This window comes from Hippocampus bargibanti, linkage group LG03 (genome assembly GCF_051943395.1).
Source record: "Hippocampus bargibanti isolate YZ-2025 linkage group LG03, ASM5194339v1, whole genome shotgun sequence".
In the NCBI taxonomy this organism is placed as follows: Eukaryota; Metazoa; Chordata; class Actinopteri; order Syngnathiformes; family Syngnathidae; genus Hippocampus; species Hippocampus bargibanti.
The window spans coordinates 10,922-30,336 of record NC_142736.1 but is presented as its reverse complement, the minus strand read 5'-3'; the positions used below and the strand labels follow the sequence as shown (position 1 = coordinate 30,336).

The window sequence follows — 19,415 nt, the reverse complement described above, 5'->3', positions numbered from 1 at the left end:
GCTTCTCTCTTCATCTTGCCTGCAAGCTGCCAAGACTGTGAGTGACGGCACATGTGCTTCAAGGGGGGGGGGGGGGGTTCCACATCGGGGCCACTGCTGAAATTGTAACCCCTTCGTCCGCGACATAAGACATAACCCCACCCTATGGACAGGGAGGAGCTCTAAAGTCAGAGTCGGAGAAATAGAGGCAAGTTTGAGAGCTGGCGGCGTGTTTGCGCTTGACGCGGTTAAAGTGTTGTCGGAGGAAGTCTGTTTGAACGGCGAGGAGTCAGATGGAGAGAATGGCCAGGAGGACGTTGATGGCGTGCTTGCTAGCCGCGGTGGCCATTTGTCAGGTAAAATACGTCTTCTTCGTTCGATTCAAATACTCTTTGTTTTTTCCATTTTAATAATAATGATGATAATAATAATAATAATAATAATAATACATTTTTTAAAGCGCCTTTCAAAACAGGTCACTTTACAGTCACAGGGTAAATTTTTCTGTGGGTGAGCAGCGGCAGCCACACGCGCCAGCGTTCACTCAACCTGGAAGTAACTCAAATAGATAGAAAGCTATCTCGCTAACTAATAGATAGCTAATAGCTAGCTAGCTAGATAGCAAAGAGATAGCTAGGTAGATAGCTAATAGATAGCAACACGAGCCAGCGTTGACTCAATCCGGAATAACTCAAATTGATAGAAAATTAGCTAGCTGATAGATAACTAATAGATAGATAGCTAATAGATAGCAAATAGCTAGCTAGGTAGATAGCTAATAGATAGCAACACAAGCCAGCGTTGACTCAACCCGGAATAACTCAAATTGATAGAAAATTAGCTAGCTGATAGATAACTAATAGATAGATAGCTAATAGATAGCAAATAGCTAGCTAGGTAGATAGCTAATAGATAGCAACACAAGCCAGCGTTGACTCAACCCGGAATAACTCAAATAGATAGAAAACTTTCATCACTTTGCTGCTGTGAAATGTAAATATCTTCAGTGCGAGACGAATAAAGGCAAACCCAATCCAAAATTAGCTAGCTAATAGATAACTAATAGATAGCTTGATAGCAAATAGCTGGTTAGCTAGGTAAATAGCGAATAGATAGTAGCACGAGCCAGCGTTCGAGATAGAAAGTTAGCTAGCTAATAGATAACTAATAGATAGCTAGCTAGATAGCTAAATAATATCTCTATTTTTATCCTTGTTTGTAGTTCTACGGTAGTGTCGTCGGTGATTCATGATGCAAGTGAAATCACATTAAAGAATTAAAGGACAACCGACGCCTACGGACAAGTTGTGTCCATAATTTGTAAAATCACTTCAAATTACTTCTGAGATTCCACCGCATGTAGCTAGATTTTACCTTTTAAGACTCGCACTGAATATTCAGGAAGTCTTTTTTTTTTTTTTTTTTTTTTTGACTTTATGACGATCCCCACGTGACGTCACATTTGGAACGCCCCTGACCGAGAAAGCAACACACAATGCATTTTGGGTACGTTGTTTGGTCTTAAAACTTCTTGTTGATCCGTGTTGATGGCGAAATCAGAAGGAAAAAACATAAATAACACGATGGTAAATCGTTGTGTGTTGCACCAAGACTACTATTTGATACTAGTTGACACAAATTCCCAGGAGACAAATCAGCCCATTTTCAACGGAGCGCCATCTTGTGCATTTTCTGGGTGCTACGTTGGAGTCCTGATGCCTAAAAATGACCCGGAAAGACTTCTTGAATCGATAGCAAACATGTATGCTTTCCTCTTCAGAACTATTTGAATCATATTCTAACTGGATGAGTAACAAGAAAGCATCTTCTCTGAATTTGAAGCCATTGTTTTGATTCTGGAGCAAGGCAAGACGTCTTGGCGTGATGTCACGAACAAGGAGGCGGGAATTTCTGAATCGGCCCAGTTCCGAGCTTATTTTGTGGCATTTTGGGACACTTGGAGTCATTTTATTGGTGTTTTGCATTTGACTCAAAATATCAGCCTGCGTGTTTTGGCTATTTTAGATGCTATCAAACGTTTTTCTGATGTCAGTTAAGTCGTCATTAACTCGAAAACAAGACTTCATGAATATTCAGCACGAGTCTTAAAAGGTAAAATACAGCTAAATGCGGTGTAATATTTGTCAAATGCACTTAGTAGAAGACATTTGAAGTGATTTGACAAATTATGGCCGCAACTTGTCGGGAGGTGTCAGTTGTCCTTTAAACTCGGCAAAATCAAACGGTCTCTGGTATTTTATGATTGTTAGTCGATCGCTTTCAGTTGCGCTGCGACACGCACTCACTCCATTTTCCCGAGGCCGGCTGTTTTTTAGCGTGCGGGTGTGGAGAGCGGCTGGTGGATGTTTGGGGAGCAACGGGCCGCGGTCGCAGCTGTTCCCAGATGCATACGCGATGCCATTTGCCTGGCTAGGTAATCCCCTTGTGGAAAGAAGAGCGGATCGCTTCTGGACCATGAAATCGGGTACAAATCATACGTGCGTTTAGCGGCGGCCAGCTGGCACGGAGGTCTCACTCATCGGAAACAATCAGTCAAAGACTTTACTCCCTGTTGGGGGAGGGGGGTGAGCATTCCAAACATACAAATAAAATGCTGTTGAATTGTGAGGTCGTTTTGGAAATAACCGCAAGGTAGACGTGTCGAAAAGTGCAAGTTGTCGTTTTCCATCGTGGAAACAAGTTATGCTGACCAATTTATGTGACTTTGCATATGAAATTATGTTTTATGAGGGACCTGGGAACAGATTATTCTCATTTTAATGGTTTCCTATGGGAAATTAATGTTTGGAATACACACTTTTCACCTTACGCACACTTTCTGGGAACAAATTAAGTTCGTAAGCCCAGGTATCACCGTATTAAAAATTGCATTTTTTGTGCAGCTCTCTCTCTTGTTTCTATTTATAATTGTATTTTATTTCTTGTATTCTCTTTGTGATTGTATTTTATTTATTAGAGTACCTATGCATGTCTGTCACTGTAAAGTGTCCCTGACAGCTTTGAAAAGGCGCTTCAAATGTAATGTATTATTATTATTTATGTAGTCCTAAAATGCAATATTCTGTGGGTCCTGGAATTCAAGTGACAATGACGAAACCCCTGGCACTGGAGCGGACATATTTTTGCATATCTGGCAGTGAATGAGTTAATCACCCCCTTAGGAGGGGGATTGTGATTGCAGCTGGTATATCGTCCTCAAACAAGTGATCACGACTTTAGGCCGAGGGTCAAAGGCTATCAAAAGTACCTGTGAAAAGCTTCTAAAACAGTTTGCGTGTGCGCGTGTGTGATTTCATCACTCAGCCCGTCGCAGGCGTCAACCAAACGTCTAATTGGTAACGTGACCCTGTGGTGCGACTGCATCCGCGTCTGGTAAAAACATTGGGGGAGGTGGCGGAGGCTGGACGGTATCCAAAATGGCCGTCAACAAACGCTGGTTCCTCTCGGACAAGACAAGTATGGATGAGGCAAGAAAGCAGAGTGAAAGAGCAGACCACTTTTTCATCTGGTGCAGGGCAGAATCACAATCATCTTTATTGGCCAAGTACAGTGATACCTCGGCTTACGAACGCTGTAGCTAACAAACTTTTCGCCTTATGAACGTTAAATTTGCGAGAATATAACACGACACAGGAAAGGCACATGACAAAGCTTGAAACAAACAAAAAAAAAACAAAAGTGAAAAAAATGAAAATGAAAGGTGAGAAAATGGATAGAAAACAGTGAAATTTGGACTTGTTTCAACTTTATTGATAGTTCAAAAACCAACGATGCCAATGAAAGACCAATTCTTAATAATAATAATATAATTGATTTCTAAATGCCTTTCAAAACTCTCGAGGTCACTTTACAGTCACAGGATCAGTTTTTCTGTGGGTGAGCAGCGGCAGCCACACGTGCCAGCGTTCACTTTTTGTACTTATTCTTGTCCGTGACTGTAAAGTGTCCTTGAGAGCTTTGAAAGGCGCTTAAAATGTATATTATTATTATTATTATTAGTATTATTATAAGTCAATGAATAGCGAATAGATAGATAGCTAGTGAGCCAGCCAGATAGCTAATAGAGAGCAAATAGAATGCCAGCTGGGTAGCAAGCTAGATTGCCAGCTTGGTAGCGAGCTAGATAGCCAGCTGGGTAGCTAGCCAGATAGCCAACTGGGTAGTAATAATAATAATAATAATAATAATAATAATAATAATAATACAGTGGGACCTTGGCTTACGAACTTAATTGGTTCCCAGACAGTGTGTGTAAGGCGAAAAGTGTTTATCCTGAAAATTAATTTCCCATAGGAAACCATTAAAATGAGAATAATCCGTTCCCATGTCCCCATAAAACATAATTTTCTACTTTATAATTTTGTAAGCCTTAAAACTACACAAAGTATACCTTATTTTATGCATAATAAATGTGCTATAGTATTATGATTAAAGAAATAAACTGTACTATACAATAAAGTCATTTTCAGAATCAGAAAACCTTTATTCATCCCACAATGGGGACATTTGCAGTCCACAGCAGCAATTGAAAGGGGATGCGGTGGGGGGGGGGGGGGTTGAAAGGATAGAAAACAAAATATTCTAAGCATAACAAAATAAAAATGTCAACTGTATACTGTGCAAATGTAAATGTGCAAAACCGTTTCATAAAAAAAACTACATAGTGCAAGTATCAAGAAATGCATATTGATATATTGCATTAACCCATATTTACAAGTGTCCAGTTTTTTCCCCACATGTGATCATTGAGAATTGCAACGCCTGACAGCAGTCGGTAGGAACAAGCGGCGGTACCTCTCCTTCTTGCAGCGCGGGTGTAAGTCTCTGGCTGAAGGAGCTACCCAGTGCTGTCAGGGTGGGCAGGAGGAGGTTGGAGGGGCTGTCCATCATAGCTTTTAGTTTAGCGAGCGTCCGTCTGTTGCCCATTTCCTCCAGAAAGTCAAGCGCCAGTCTTTTCCTGTCCCGGGTGGTGATGCTGCCTGACCAGCAGACAATTCCATAGTGGATGGCTGAAGCCACCACAGACTCATAGAAAGTCTTTAGGAGTGACCCCTGAACTCCAAAAGACCTCCGTTTCCTGAGTAGGAAGAGGCTGGCACCAGTCCACAAAGTCCTTTGTCAGTCCCCTGTACTCCCTATCGTCTCCCTCTGTAATGAGGACGACAATAGCTGAGTCGTCAGAGAACTTCTGAAGGTGTAGTTGAAGTCCGAGGTGTAGAGGGTGAACGGGAATTGAGCCAGGACTGTCGTCTGCGGCGCTCCGGTGCTGCAGAGAGGCCTGTCCGACTCACTGTTCTTTACCCTCGCGTACTGTGGCCTGTTTGTGAGGTAATCTGTAATCCAGAATGTGAGGTGATGGTCGACTCCGGCATGCCGCAGCTTGTCCCCCAGTAGATTTGGCTGGATGTTGTTGAAGGCACTGGATAAATCGAAGAACGTGATCCTCACCGTGCTCCCAGCATTCTCCAGGTACATTTTATTTACCTTTGTGCTGGTCATTAATGGCTTGATGGAATGGAGTGTCCGGTTTCCTCAGCATTAAACACTTGATGAGGAACATAGGCTTCTTTCACCATCTTGAGGAATGATCCCTTGTAGGTGCTTTCTCTGTGATGATTGTATCTAGTTCTTCATCAATTGTGATCTGTTTAGCTGGGTTGATCGCTTTTTGTATCAAGTGTACAGATGACTTGTGCGGGTTATTTGTGGAGCCTGAACAAGTGTTCTACACTATTCTCACACTTTTGTTTTTTTGTTTCAAGCTCTGTCATCTACCTTTCGTGTGTGTGAATGTTTTCTCACACTCTCTCTGTCTGCCTGTCTCTTTAATGTTTAACCCCCCCCCCCCCCTCCCACACACACACTGCTGGGTTCTTGACCAATCACGTGGCTTTAACCGAAGACGCCATTGTGTTTTTTAGGAGAACGGCCTCACTCTCTATCTGTCTGTGACCCCATCCCCCACTGCTGCGTTCTTGACCAATCACGTGGCTTTAACCGAAGACTGGGGGCGGGGAATTGAGGACAAAAACGGTGGCCACCATTTTCATGTTAGGAGAACAGGCTCGTTCGCGAACGACACATCACTCATTGTGGCAGCTCCGTGTGTATCCCGAAAAATAGTTCGTCTGCCGAGGTAAAATTTTCATAAATGTAACGTTCGTAAGCCGAAAAGTTCGTCAGCCAAGGGGTTCGTAAACCGAGGTCTCAGTGTAATAATAATAATGATAATAAATTTTAAAGTTATAAAAATACATTAAATATTATAATTATAAATAAAAATAAGAAATACAAATAATAAAGTTAATTTACCGATACAATCTTCAAGTCAGGAAACATATTAGCTATCTAGCTAGCAAGCTACCGAGCTAGCTAGAGAGCTATCTATTAGCAATATAGCAAGCTAGCTGGCTATTTAAGTCAGGAAACATATTAGCTATCTAGTTAGCTAGATAGCTATTAGTTATCTAGCATTCTATTAGCTAGCAAGCTAGCAAACTTTCTATCTTTTTGAGTTACTTGCGGGTTGAGTGAACGCTGACGCGTGTGTCTGTCGCTGCTCACCCACAGAAAAACTGATCCTGTGACTGTGGAGTGACCTTGAGAGTTTTGAAATAATAAAAGTCTAATATGGGATACCATTGCATCGTAAAGGTCTAGGGAACTCCAACGTAAACGTCAAATAACATATGACTCTTCCAGATTCTGTCTGTGAGCCTGCATTTATCTCCCAGCGTGAAAATTTCTCTATGGCGTTGGGCCCAAAAAGCCCATGAATCACACGTAAGGCACGTTGTGACTGAAATAACAATAAAGAAGGCACGCCGTCCGTGTCACAGGAGGCTTGAAGGATTAAACAAGCGTAGCTGGACACAGATGGTGCCCGGGATGAATTTGTGTTGATGCTAAAGCACTGGAGGAATGTATGTGGAAACATGCTCTCTCGGAGCGTGTCATGATGATGGCTACGAATAGACACGACGGAGAGGACGCAGGAGTCTGAGATTAGTGTGCACCCCTTCTCACCCCCTCCGACGCTGTCTGCAACCTCCGCCGTCATTCCTCTCCGTCAAATCTTAGAAATAGCAATTAGACAAACGAAAACAAACAAATGAACAAATAAATAGACAGACAGACAAAAAGACGGACGGATGGACGAAGTACATAAATAAAAATAAATACGTAATAACGAAACAAATAAATACAGGTACGTATATGAATAGATAGCTAGAAAAATAAACGAATGAATGAATGAATAAATCCATAAGTAAATAAATACATATAAAAGTAAACAAATTGGGGAATAAATAAACTAAAACAGTAAATGAATAAATAAATACATAAATACATAATAGATAAATAAATACATGAATACATAAATGCATCACTAAATAAATAAATAAATAAATAAATAAATAAATAAATAAATAAATAAATGACCAAGTACATAAATAAATAAATGAATAAAAAGAAATAAATCCGTAAAAAAATAACGAAACAAATAGGTATGTACACGAATGGATAGATAGAATAATTAATAAATGAATAAATAAATCCTGAAGTAAATAAATACATATAAAAGTAAACAAATTGGTAAATAAACAAATAAACTAAAACAGTAAATGAATAAATACATACATACATGCATGCATACATACATACATACGTACCTACATACATACATACATACATACATACATACATACATACATACATACATACATACGTTGCACAGAAAGAGGAAGTCGGCCTCGACTTTCTTTACAAATGAGTTGACTGCGAAGAGGCCCGTTTGAGCGCTTCAACATATGGCGAGCAACGTGGACTCCAGTGATTTCCCCCACAGAGACCCAACGAGCGAAACAACTTGCGGAAATGTGAATAGATGATCGCGCGTGGGTGGCTATTTTGCGTCGAGTCACTTGAGGCCGTCTCCACGTGCATGAAAAACACTATGTGTGAGTGTGTCTCACCAATTCCCACTGCGAAGTCCATTCGTAAGGTGACCCCCTAAACTCCCAGTCAGGTGCCGAGCTGAGCATAAAGGGGAGTGTGTGTGTGTGTGTGTGTGTGTGTGTGTGTGTGTGTGTGTGTGTGTGTGTGTGTGTGTGTGTGTGTGTGTGTGTGTGTGTGTGTGTGTGTGTGTGTGTGTGTGTGTGTGTGTGTGTGTGTGTGTGTGTGTGTTTTGTGTGAGTGTGAGAGAGAGGGAGAGGGAGAGGGAGGGAGGGAATGTGTGAAGTGGGAATGTGGCGGAGAAAGAACAGGATCTAATTCCGCAGTGGAGTGGACAGCTGTTAATGTGTGGGAAGGAGATGTATTTTGTGTGAATAGCTATGTAGTGAACCAAAGGCATTTCCTGATCCCGAAATGAAGGTTCTGGTCAGTTCAAAGGATGCTGACAAAGTTGGGGATTAGTAAACCAAACCCGAAACACTTCTTTCTGCTCCTCACCCAACACGGTAAAGTTTGTGGCAATGTTCAGGCTAAAAGCAAGCTTTTTTGTTGAGGTTTTGAACGCTGAACAGCACACACGGATTTGTTTGTTCATTCATTTATTTATCGATTTGTTCATTTATTTTTATTTCTTTATTTACAGGCGCAGGGGATAGTTTCATATTTTCATTTTTTACAAGCACAAGGAATAATGTCATAAATTATTTGGATTATGTGTTTATTTATTAATTCATTCATTTATTCATCTATTTATTTGTTGTTTATTTCTGTGTTTTTGTAGTTATTTATTTACAGGCACAGGGGAAAATTTAATCATGTATGTATTTATTTATTTATTTATTTGGGTTTGTTCATTCATTTCGATTTGTACATTTATTTTTATTTACATGCGCAGGGGCTAATTGAATCTTTTCCTTTTTTACGAGCACAATGAATAATGTCATTATTTATTTGGATTACTGAGCGAGTTGCTTGTTCTGTAGCCACAAAGGGACATATGTCTTCTTGTGCCGGTCCCAAGCCCGGATAAATACAGCGGGTTGTGTCAGGAAGGGCATCCGACGTAAAAGCTTGGCCAAAACAAACATGCGGATCAAACATCTAAAGATGGAGGCCACTGATTTGCTGTGGCGACCCCTTGAAGGGAAAAGCCCAAAGGAAAAGAAGAAGATACAATGTAATCATAGCTATCGATTCACTAAGTATTCGCTATCTATTTGCTAGGTATCAGCTATCTAGTCGCTAGCTATTAGCTATCTAGCTGGCTTCCTGGCTGGCTATGCATTGGCTATCTATTTGCTATCTGTTAGCTAGCTAGCTAGCTTTCTATCTATTTGAGTTACTTCCGAGTTGAGTGAACACTGGTGCATGTGGCTGCCGCTGCTGACCCACAGAAAAATGGATCCTGTGACTGTAAAGTGACCTTGAGAGTTTTGAAAGGCGCTTATAAATGAAATGTATTATTATTATTATTATTATTATGGTAAAGTTTGTGGCAATGTTCAGGCTAAAAGCAAGCTTTTTTGTTTAGGTGTTGAACGCTGAACATCGCACACGGATTCAGGAGGTTTACCCATGGAGGAGACAAAGCGAAGGATTGACGGTCAGGGTCAAGAGAGATTGGATCATCCCTCCCATCAGAGTTCTGGAAAACAGTAAGCAGGTCCCAGAAAATTTGGTCCAGGTAATGAGTCACTTTAAAAACAAAGTAGAATATCTTCAACATGTCCCATTCAAACTCATTGCTTGCCCAACCCCAAATCGTAAAAACTAACAGCATCTCCTGTCCCCAAACAGATTAAGTCGGACAAAATCTTCACGGGCGACGTGATTTATAAATTAGAAGGTCCTGGTGTGGATCAACCACCCAAAAATTTATTTGAGATCGATGATAAAACGGGAATCATCAGAAGCAAGCGTCCACTTGACAGGGAGAAGTACAGCAGCTTCACGGTGAGGACATTTTTATAGCCGTGACACATGTAACTAACTAACTAACTAACTAACTAACTAACTAACTAACTAACTAAATGTGTGTATGAGAGTGAGAGAGAGAGAGAGAGAGAGAGAGAGAGAGAGAGAGAGAGAGAGAGAGAGAGAGAGAGAGAGAGAGAGAGAGAGAGAGAGAGAGAGAGAGAGAGAGAGAGAGAGAGAGAGAGATCATCCGGTTAGCTAGCAATATACATTGCTTGCTAGCTCCTTAGCTACATATATTGCCAGTTAGATTCAAATATTTTAGGAAAGATGGATGATGGATGTACGGACGGACACAGACAGACAGATAGAGAGGGGTGGGGGTCATCCAGTTAGCTAGCGACATACATTGCTTGCTAGCTCCTTAGCTACATATATTGCCAGTTAGATTCACATATTTTAGGATGGATGGATGGATGGGTGGGCAGACGAACGGACATAGACAGATTAGAGATAGATAAATAGATTCTACTTTGGCAGTAGGATTCACACGCGTACACTCCATGAGTCATGCTACGTTCCCTCAAAGCAAATGCGTCTCAGGCGTGACTGCCATAGGTCAATTTTTGAAGGACTTTACGGTCATCAAGGGAGCCACTACACATAGTTTCAGACAAGATGTCTGTGATGTAACCCATGACTTCTGACCAGACATCCTTCGCATATTTCCTCCTATTTGATTTGTGATGATATAGACACACTAGGAATAGCCTCGAGCTCCTTGTTGAACAGTTAGCTGCATAAAGCATAGGTGTGAGACTGGTCGTCCATAAGAAAAAAAATAAGACCAATGAAATAATGCTTGTTTATTTCTTTCTATGTGTAGTTAAAAGCCTTTGCGCTCTCGACCAGTGGCGAAAGACTGGAAAACCCAACCACCATCGAAATTGTAGTACTGGACCAGAATGACAACAGACCTGTCTTTACCCAAAAACAATTCACCGCTACCGTCTCTGAGTTCTCAGTTCCAGGTAAATCCACTTTACCAAGCTGCACAAAATTCGAGCAAAGTCACATTGACTCACCGTCTAAAAACTGCTTTCAACAGGAACGTCGGTCATGTCGGTGTCAGCCACCGATGCAGACGACCCAATGACAGAAAATGCTTTTCTAAGCTACTCCATTATTGGCCAAGAGAGCTTCCCGTCCAATGCCGTTACCAAAACCATGTTCGGCATCAACAACGAAACGGGAACCATCTACTCAAGAGATGTAGGACTTGACCGAGAGGTAAGACGCCATCAAGACCGTAACTGTTTTCCTGGCAGTTTTACTATGGTATTGTCTCCCTCAGGTGGTGAAGACCTTCAGGCTTATGTTGCAAGTTGCTGATATGAGTGGCATGGGTCTGACAGGCGAAGGCGTGGCCATCATCCACGTGTCTGATATCAACAATCATGCACCGGAGTTCCACCCTACTTCGGTGAGCCCCCTTAAAAAGAAGACCGCATATATGTCCCGGGTAGCACGAGGACAACCGGTAAATGATTCAAGCGGAACAGTACTTGCATTCAAAAGCTACATTCTGTCGATCTGGCCCATCCAGTACAGCATCAAAGCCTTGGAGAACCGAATGAACTATGAAATTGGTCGTGTCAATGTGACGGACCTTGATGATCGGGGAACAGCAAACTGGGAAGCCAAATATTTCATCTCCAACGACCCATACAGAAACTTTGCCATCACAACGGACAGTGTCACCAACCAGGGTATTCTGAGGGTGGCCAAGGTAAGCTCGAAGCAAAAATAAGTGTATTCGGGACTTCTGGGTGGACACGTAGGGCAATGCTTTTCTCCGACATCAGATATTATGACAAAAATGTCATTTTAAATAAAGACAAAAAATATAGAAATGAATTGATTCTATGTTCCATTTTCTTCTTTGCCTTGTAGCCCCTGGATTATGAGGCACAGAATGAGCATATTCTGTTCCTGACAGTGGAGAACATCAATCCGCTGAGCGACAAGGCTCCGAACTTGCCAGTCAGTAGCGCTATTGTAGTGGTGACGGTCATCAACGAGAATGAAGCGCCGCTTTTCAGGGAAGACCCCATACGGATTGTCGTACCCGAATCTGTAGCTCCGGGGACTCTCCTGAAAAGCAACATCGCATTCGACCCCGATAAATCCGACCTAAGGTATGATGAGGTTTCTCATTCCATTCTTTCCTTACCCTGAAAATCCTTCGTCGGTTCTTTTGCCAATCCTCCATGAAGCGTCTCCAGCTGGTCCAGATTGCTCCTGCTCCCCTCTTGACTGGTACTCGTAGGAAGGAGCATATAACTATACATATACATTTTACAGTTCTTTTCAAGATTTTATTTGTTTTCAAATCTTTAAATGGCCTCACCTCTCCGAGCTCATCCACCCCTCCACACCTTCCCGACACCCTAGGTCTTCTGAGCAGACAATAATAGATGTGCCAAAACTTAAACGGAGGCTCAGAGGGGATCTAACCTGTTCTCTTCCCACTCTGTGGAAGGACCTGCCACGGAACGTTCGGCAAGCCTCCTTGTTGCCCATTTGTAAAACCCGCCTCTTTAAGATTAACTTACACTCTTTGGCATATGACTGATGATTCTGAATTGATCTTAGTTTTACTCCCTGGTGCTTTCTCCTATGAGTGAGTGCTTTATTTCCTGTATATGATACCTGTCCATGTGTTAAGCGCTGTGTTCCAGAGTCAGCTGTTGTTAAAGCGCAAGATTAAACAATATGTATTGTATTGTATTGTATTTTGCGGTGAAGGTATGAGATCAGCCGAGATCCCGAGAGGTGGCTGGACATTAACAGACACACGGGGGAGATAACTGCAAAGAGAACCTTCAACATGCGATCGCGACACGTTAAAAACAACATCTACCTCGCCGTTGTCAAGGTTACAGGTCAGAACATTCGCCCCGTTCTTTAGGTTTCAAACACCTCACTAAAATCGACGCACACGCAATCCGAACTTGGTTCCGTTGCATCAGTTGACGGTCCCTCTTGACCCTGACAGACGTTGGCGGCGTATCGACCACTACCAACGTGATCATCACCTTGAAGGAGACCAACGACTTTCCCCCAAATCTCCTTCCACGGAGGGTAACCCTGTGCAGGGATGCGCAAAGACCCCTTTCCGGATTGCTGCTGACCGCCGAAGATAACGACCTTGCTCCGCACGCCGCGCCGTTCCTTTTCGAAATGGCCGATGACGTGTCCGCCAACTGGACTGTCCATAAAGTCAACGGTCAGGCTTGTAATGAGAAAAAAAAATGCAGACAGACTGGAGCATGTGCGTGACTAATTCAAGCCACGTTTACCTTCCTAAATCTTTTTTGACTTCAGACACGCACGCCAAACTGCAGCCCCTTGTTGACCCGGAGGAGGGCGAATATGTCGTCACGCTGTTGGTGTCCGACTCTGGAAAGCCGATACTTAGTTCTTACGCTCAGATCAACATCACGGTGTGTCTCTGTGACTCCTTCGGAGATTGTAAATCTGAAACGGGGGCGGTTTTCGCCTCCGGGATGAGCATCAGCTTCATTGCGTTGATCATCATCATGGCCAGTGTTGGCCTCTTTTTGCGTAAGTGACCCTTTGACCCTGTCAGGGTCATATCCTGAGAATACAAGAATGTATTTTTATTTTTATTTTACAGTACTACTCCTTTTCGCCGCGGTGGTGACTTCTTGTGGGAGACGCCATGGTATCAAGAAAGGAACCGGTCTGCTCGTGGCAGATTCAGAGGACGACATCCGGGACAATGTGCTCAACTATAACGAGCAGGGAGGGGGTGAGGAAGATGAGGTAAGTCAAGGTAGTCAAAAATGTTTTACCGCTAGCCACTTTGGAGTAACAATTTCCTTTAGTAACAGGGTTCCGCGCAAGCTATCTAGCTATCTCTCTAGCTATATAGCTAACTATCTATTTGCTATCTAGCTGACGAGCTAGCTATCAATTACCTATAAAAGTATCTGGCTGGCTGGCTATCTAGCTAGCTATCAGCTATCTATTCGCGAACTGGCTAGCTTTCTATCTATTTGAGTTACTTCCGGGTTGAGTGAACGCTGGGGCGTATGGCTGCCGCTGCTCACCCACAGAAAAACTTATCCTGTGACTGTAAAGTGACCCTGAGAGTTTTGAAAGGCGCTTATAAATCAAATGTATTATTATTATCATATTATTATTATTATTATTATTATTATTATTATTATTATTATTATTATTATTATTATTATTATTTAGTTAGCCATCATTCACGCTGCACATTGTCTGGCAATGAATGAGTTAATAAATAACAAGTTTTCAAATTTAAAGTAAAAAGTAATGACACCCCCCTTAACCCCACAGAATGCCTTTAACATCGACCTACTGTGGAGTCCTTTGGACGCACCTTTGACCCCTATCCCGTTGGCTGGAGTTCAGGGCAAGCAGCCCGTCAGAAAGGATGCGCCGCATAACCTGCCGTCGCCCGCCTACCCTCGGAGACCCCCGGCAGATCCCACTGATATCGAGGACTACATCAACAATGTAAGATGCCTTGGCGTATCCGAGAAGTCTGCAGATGAATGTGGGAAAAGAATAAACATAGTTGGCAAGCTACCTAAGAGCCAGTTAGCAAGCTAGCTCTTATTTATATTACATCATCGCGGGTCGCATCACGGATGGACCGTTCAACACATTTTCAACATTTCTTATAACAGAGATGAAAGTGGACTTTCCTGAAAATGTATTTGGACGTGTCGCGGCTTGGAATTGAAGCGGATTTAAGTGGGACAGGAGATGTGAAACGTCATCATCATCATCAATGGATACTACAGCTTCGTGTTTACAGCTTCGTGTTTACTTTCAACATTTAGCTTGTAGCAGACGTGCAAATTTCACCATGACGTCCCTGATCCACTGGTGAAAAGGATGCTTTGATCCTTTCCTGTTTCATCTAGAACTGCTTCAAAGAGGCTGCAGAAAATACTTAAGATTGAAGGACTGTCTCTGTCTTTATGGTGTCATATTTTTATTTTTTTGCTATTAGCTGGCTGACTAGCTGTTGGCTGGCTATCTAGCTATTGGCTGGCTAGCTAGCTATTATCTGCCTAGCTTTCTATCTGAGTTATTCCTGGTTGAGTGAACGCTCACCCACAGAAAAAAAACTTATCCTGTGACTGTAAAGTGACCTTGAGAGTTTTGAAAGGTGCTTAAAAATGCAATGTATTGTTATTATCATTATTATTATTATTATTATTATTATTATTAATGGGTGGAGGATGGTTAAATCAGCAGGAAGCCACGTGTTGGACAGAAAGTTAGTTTAATCTTGAAGACAGCGGAGACATTGTGGGAGGTCGGCCGAGGAGGAGACAGGAAGAGAAAGAGAGAGAGATCCATCCATTTTCCGTACCGCTTATTCCTCACTCGGGGTGCTGGAGTCTATCCCAGCTGTCTTCGGGCACGAGGCGGGGAACAAATTTAATTGGTTGCCAGCCAATCACAGGGCACACAGAGACAAACAAGTCAAGTCAAAGTCAAAGTCAGCTTTATTGTTAAATATGCTAATATGCATGACATACAGCACAGATGAAATTACTGTCCTCTCGGACCCAGCATGCAAGGCACTTATAATTACTTTAACAAATATAATAAACATGAAAACGGCAATTTGCCGGGAGAGGGGAGCCGCTGCGTGTTCACGTGCCGCCATCCTGGGAAAAAAAAATTGAAAACATAACAAATATGACAACACAAAGACACAGAGTCATTCATTCTTCAGGATTTGCTGTACCCTCTTTGTGATGACATGAAGCAATTCTAGTTGAAAGAAGAGAGGATCAAAGCATCCATGTCAGCAGTGGATCAGAGACGTCATGGTGGAATTTGTACGTCTACTACAAGCTAAATGTTGAAAGCAAACACGAAGCTGTAGCATCCATTGGCGAAAATACATTGTCTCACATCTCCTGTCCCACATAAATCCGCTTCAATTCCAAGCCGCGACAGTTCCACATACGCATCGGCGCTCTGCGCTGACACTTCTTTCTTCTTATCGCGGGCTCCTCAAGCCATGCATCCATCCAACCGCAGACTGTCCAACAGCACTGACCTTTCCGCTGAACAAAGCGGGGCTGTGAAGATGCTGGCCATTACAAGCGCAAAAAAGCACAATGGCCCCAGAGCTGTCCAGCGATGGCAGTCAAATGGCTCCGACATTCCTCCCATTCAAAAACAGCACTGGCATATTCATGCTGCCGAAAGGCGCAACCGCTCAGCACAGTCAACATAAAGTGACAAAAGAAAACACAATAACAAGACAAAAACAACAAAAAAGCAAGGCTCGTGAGAGCACTTGCTGATGGCTGCCTACTCAGGCGCCATCTTGGAAAAAAAAAACTCACACTCACACCTAAGGACAATTTAGAGTGTTCAATCTGCCTGCCATGCATGTTTTTGGAATGTGGGAGGAAACCGGAGGACCCGGAGAAAACCCATTATTATTATTATTATATGACACCACAATCCAGTGTCAAAAAGCCAACCAGGATGACCTCCGTGATTTTGAGACCAATGCCATGTTTTCCTTTCTTGTCCGAAGGGTCTGCAAGCTGCCGATAAGGACCCCAACGTGCCTCCGTATGACACGGCCCTGATCTACGACTTTGAGGGAGAGGGCTCACTGGCGGGCAGCCTCAGCTCCATCGCATCCGGCAGCTCGGATGACGACCAGGACTATGACTACCTCAAGGAATGGGGACCACGCTTTCAGAAATTAGCCAACATGTATGACCCACGTTAGGTGGGGAAGTGATCTTTAAAGGACAACCGACACCATTTTTTTTGTTTTCTGACATCAGAAAAACGTTTTATAGCATCTAAAATAGACATAACACGCAGGCTCATAGTTTTAGTCAAATTCAAAACACCAATAAAAATGACTTCAAGTGTCCCAAAACTGCCACAAAATGAGCTCGGAACTGGGGAGATTCAGAAAGTCCCGCCCCCTTTTTCGTGACATCACGCCAGGATACTCCTTCACAAATTTGACTTGGACTTAACAACAATGCAACCTCGGCACGTCACTCATGGCCTCGTCCACCTTAATGCGTAAATGCATTGCTCCAGAACCAAAACAATGGCTTCAGAGAGTTCAGATTCGGAGAAGATGCTTTCTTGTTACTCATCCAGTTATGAATATGATTCAAAGAGTTCTGAAGAGGGTATTGTTCCTGGTTTTGTCATTTTCATTTGTTGTTTGCGATCCTACGCGAAACTGTATAGTGCCACTTAGCAGTTTTTTTGACGACGATACTAGTGCAGCGTGTTCTACCGGAAACAAATTCCTTGTGTGTTCTACATACTTGGCAATAAAGATGATTCTGATTCTGATGTTTGCAATCAATTCACGAAGACCTTCCATATCAATTCCAGCCGTCTGGACTCCCACGTAGCGCCCAGAAAATGCACAAGATGGCGCACAAGCTCCATTTGAAATGGGCGGATTTGTCCCCTGGGAATTTGTGTCAACTTACACCTTCTTTATGCGTGTTACCGCCCTTGGCTGCGAAACACAACAATTCACCATGGCGTTATTTATGTCGTTTTCCTTCTAATTTTGCCGTCAACACTGTGTTTTCAGACGAAAAAAGTACCCAAAATGCATTGTGTGTCACTTTCTCGGTCAGGGGCATTCCCTCCGTGACGTCACTAACGGGCTCATCATCAACTCAAAAACAAGACTTCCTGAATATTCAGCGCAAGTCTGAAAGGACAACCGATGCCTCCGGACAAGTTGTGTCCATAATTTGTAAAATCACATTGCTATATTTTAAGTTTTAAGACTCGCGCTGAATATACCGGAAGTCTTGTTTTTGAATTGGTGACGGAGGGAATGCCCCTGACCGAGAAAGCGACACACAATGCATTTTGGGTACTTTGTTTGTTCTGAAAACTTCATGTGTGTTGATGGCGAAATTAGAAGGAAAACACATAAATAATGCGATGGTGAATCGTTGTGTGTTGCACCAAGACTACTATTTGATACGAGTTGACACAAATTCCCAGCAGACAAATCATCCCATTTCCAATGGAGCTTGGGCGCCATCTTCTGCATTTTCTGAGATGCTACTTATCCGTCCTGACGCCTCAAAATGACCCAGAAGAACTTCTTTAAGCGATTGCAAACATTTATGCTTTCCTCTTCAGAACTATTTGAATCATATTCATAACTGGACGAGTAACAAGAAAGCATCATCTCCCAATCTGAAGCCATTGTCTTGGCGTGACGTCACGAACTGTGGGCAGGACTGTTGGGGTAATTCGCAAGACAAACATCTCTAAACATCGCTCTTTAACCTTTGTTTACATTTTGGACTTCCTGATATGTCATATCCTGCCTTCCCTTAAATGATGTCGCATTTACATTAAGTCACATCCTATCGCGTCACACATTGTGCGCCACATAAATGCTCTCCCTTTCTAGTTCGTCTCTCTCTCTCTCTCTCTCTCTCTCTCTCTCTCTCACACACACAAAAAAAAGGTGTCAGTTGTCCTTTAAAAGGTCAAATCTAGCTATATGCGCTGGAATCTTTGTCAAATGCGTTCACTAGAAATTATTTGAAGTCATTTGACAAATTATGGACGCAACTTTGTCGGGAGGTTTCGGTTGTCCTTTGAAAGGGGAAGTGTCGAATGATTCAACAGCGGTGAGCAAAACACGGCGTGCCTTTTTTAAGGGTTTCACTGGAAAAGGATGATATATTATTCATCGCTGTGTGCCTTACCGGACAGAGTGTGTGACATCACAATTTGCTTGGGAAGAATTGGAGTCAAGTACACAGTTCAAGAGAACTTGACAAGGTAAAAAACATGCAGGAGTCGAACATGTTGAAATGTTTAGTCTATGATGTATCGGATTTACTGTACTTCTTTTTTTTATTATTATTATGGATTGTTATGAATTTATTTGATAAATTGTCGTTGTTTGGCATGTTTGTTTTATTCCAGCATGTGTTCCACCATTGACACTAAATATTGATGAGGTGCTGGAAGAGGGGCAATCATGGGAGGAAAAGCCTCTATACGGGATGTACCACCGAACCATAATTGAAGTGGCTGATCCCAAGAAGTCCTATCAGTGGCTAGAGAGGGCTGGCCTCAAGGACAGCACAGAGGCACTCATCCTGGCTGCTCAAGAGCAGGCCCTGAACACCAGAGCCATAGAGGCACGGATATACTACACCAGGCAAGACCCAATGTGTAGGTTGTGCAAAGAGACACCTGAGACAATCCAACACATAACTGCAGGGTGTAAGATGCTGGCAGGGATGGTCTACATGGAGCGCCATCAGGTGGCTGGCATAGTCTACCGAAACATCTGTGCGGAGTATGGACTGGAAACCCAAGGTCAAAATGGGAAACACCTCCCAAGGTAGTAGAGAATGACCGAGCAAAGATCCTGTGGGACTTCCAGATACAGACTGACAAGATGGTGATGGCCAACCAACCAGATATCGTGG

The 19,415-nt window shown here is 42.7% G+C and overlaps 1 protein-coding gene across 1 annotated transcript; it reads left to right on the top strand.

The window, feature by feature from the left end:
- Positions 1 to 118: 118 nt before the first annotated feature.
- cdh15 (cadherin 15, type 1, M-cadherin (myotubule)) lies at positions 119 to 18,883 on the top strand. The gene is made up of 14 exons (XM_088991357.1): positions 119 to 335; positions 9,485 to 9,637; positions 9,751 to 9,906; positions 10,754 to 10,898; positions 10,976 to 11,157; positions 11,222 to 11,350; positions 11,474 to 11,656; positions 11,821 to 12,065; positions 12,676 to 12,812; positions 12,926 to 13,156; positions 13,255 to 13,494; positions 13,568 to 13,716; positions 14,260 to 14,439; positions 16,496 to 18,883. Exons 1-14 carry the CDS (start codon positions 273 to 275, stop codon positions 16,694 to 16,696), a joined length of 2,394 nt encoding a protein of 797 aa, XP_088847483.1. The 5' UTR covers positions 119 to 272; the 3' UTR covers positions 16,697 to 18,883.
- Positions 18,884 to 19,415: the final 532 nt, after the last annotated feature.

What these genes read in the sequence shown, in the direction of transcription:
- cdh15 (XM_088991357.1), top strand. Translation starts at nt 273, where the DNA reads ATGGAGAGAATGGCCAGGAGGACGTTGATGGCGTGCTTGCTAGCCGCG. An exon ending in CGGAGTTCCACCCTACTTCG is followed by an intron (nt 11,351 to 11,473) that starts GTGAGCCCCCTT and finishes TGGCCCATCCAG; the next exon opens with TACAGCATCAAAGCCTTGGA. An exon ending in GACTGTCCATAAAGTCAACG is followed by an intron (nt 13,157 to 13,254) that starts GTCAGGCTTGTA and finishes TTTTGACTTCAG; the next exon opens with ACACGCACGCCAAACTGCAG.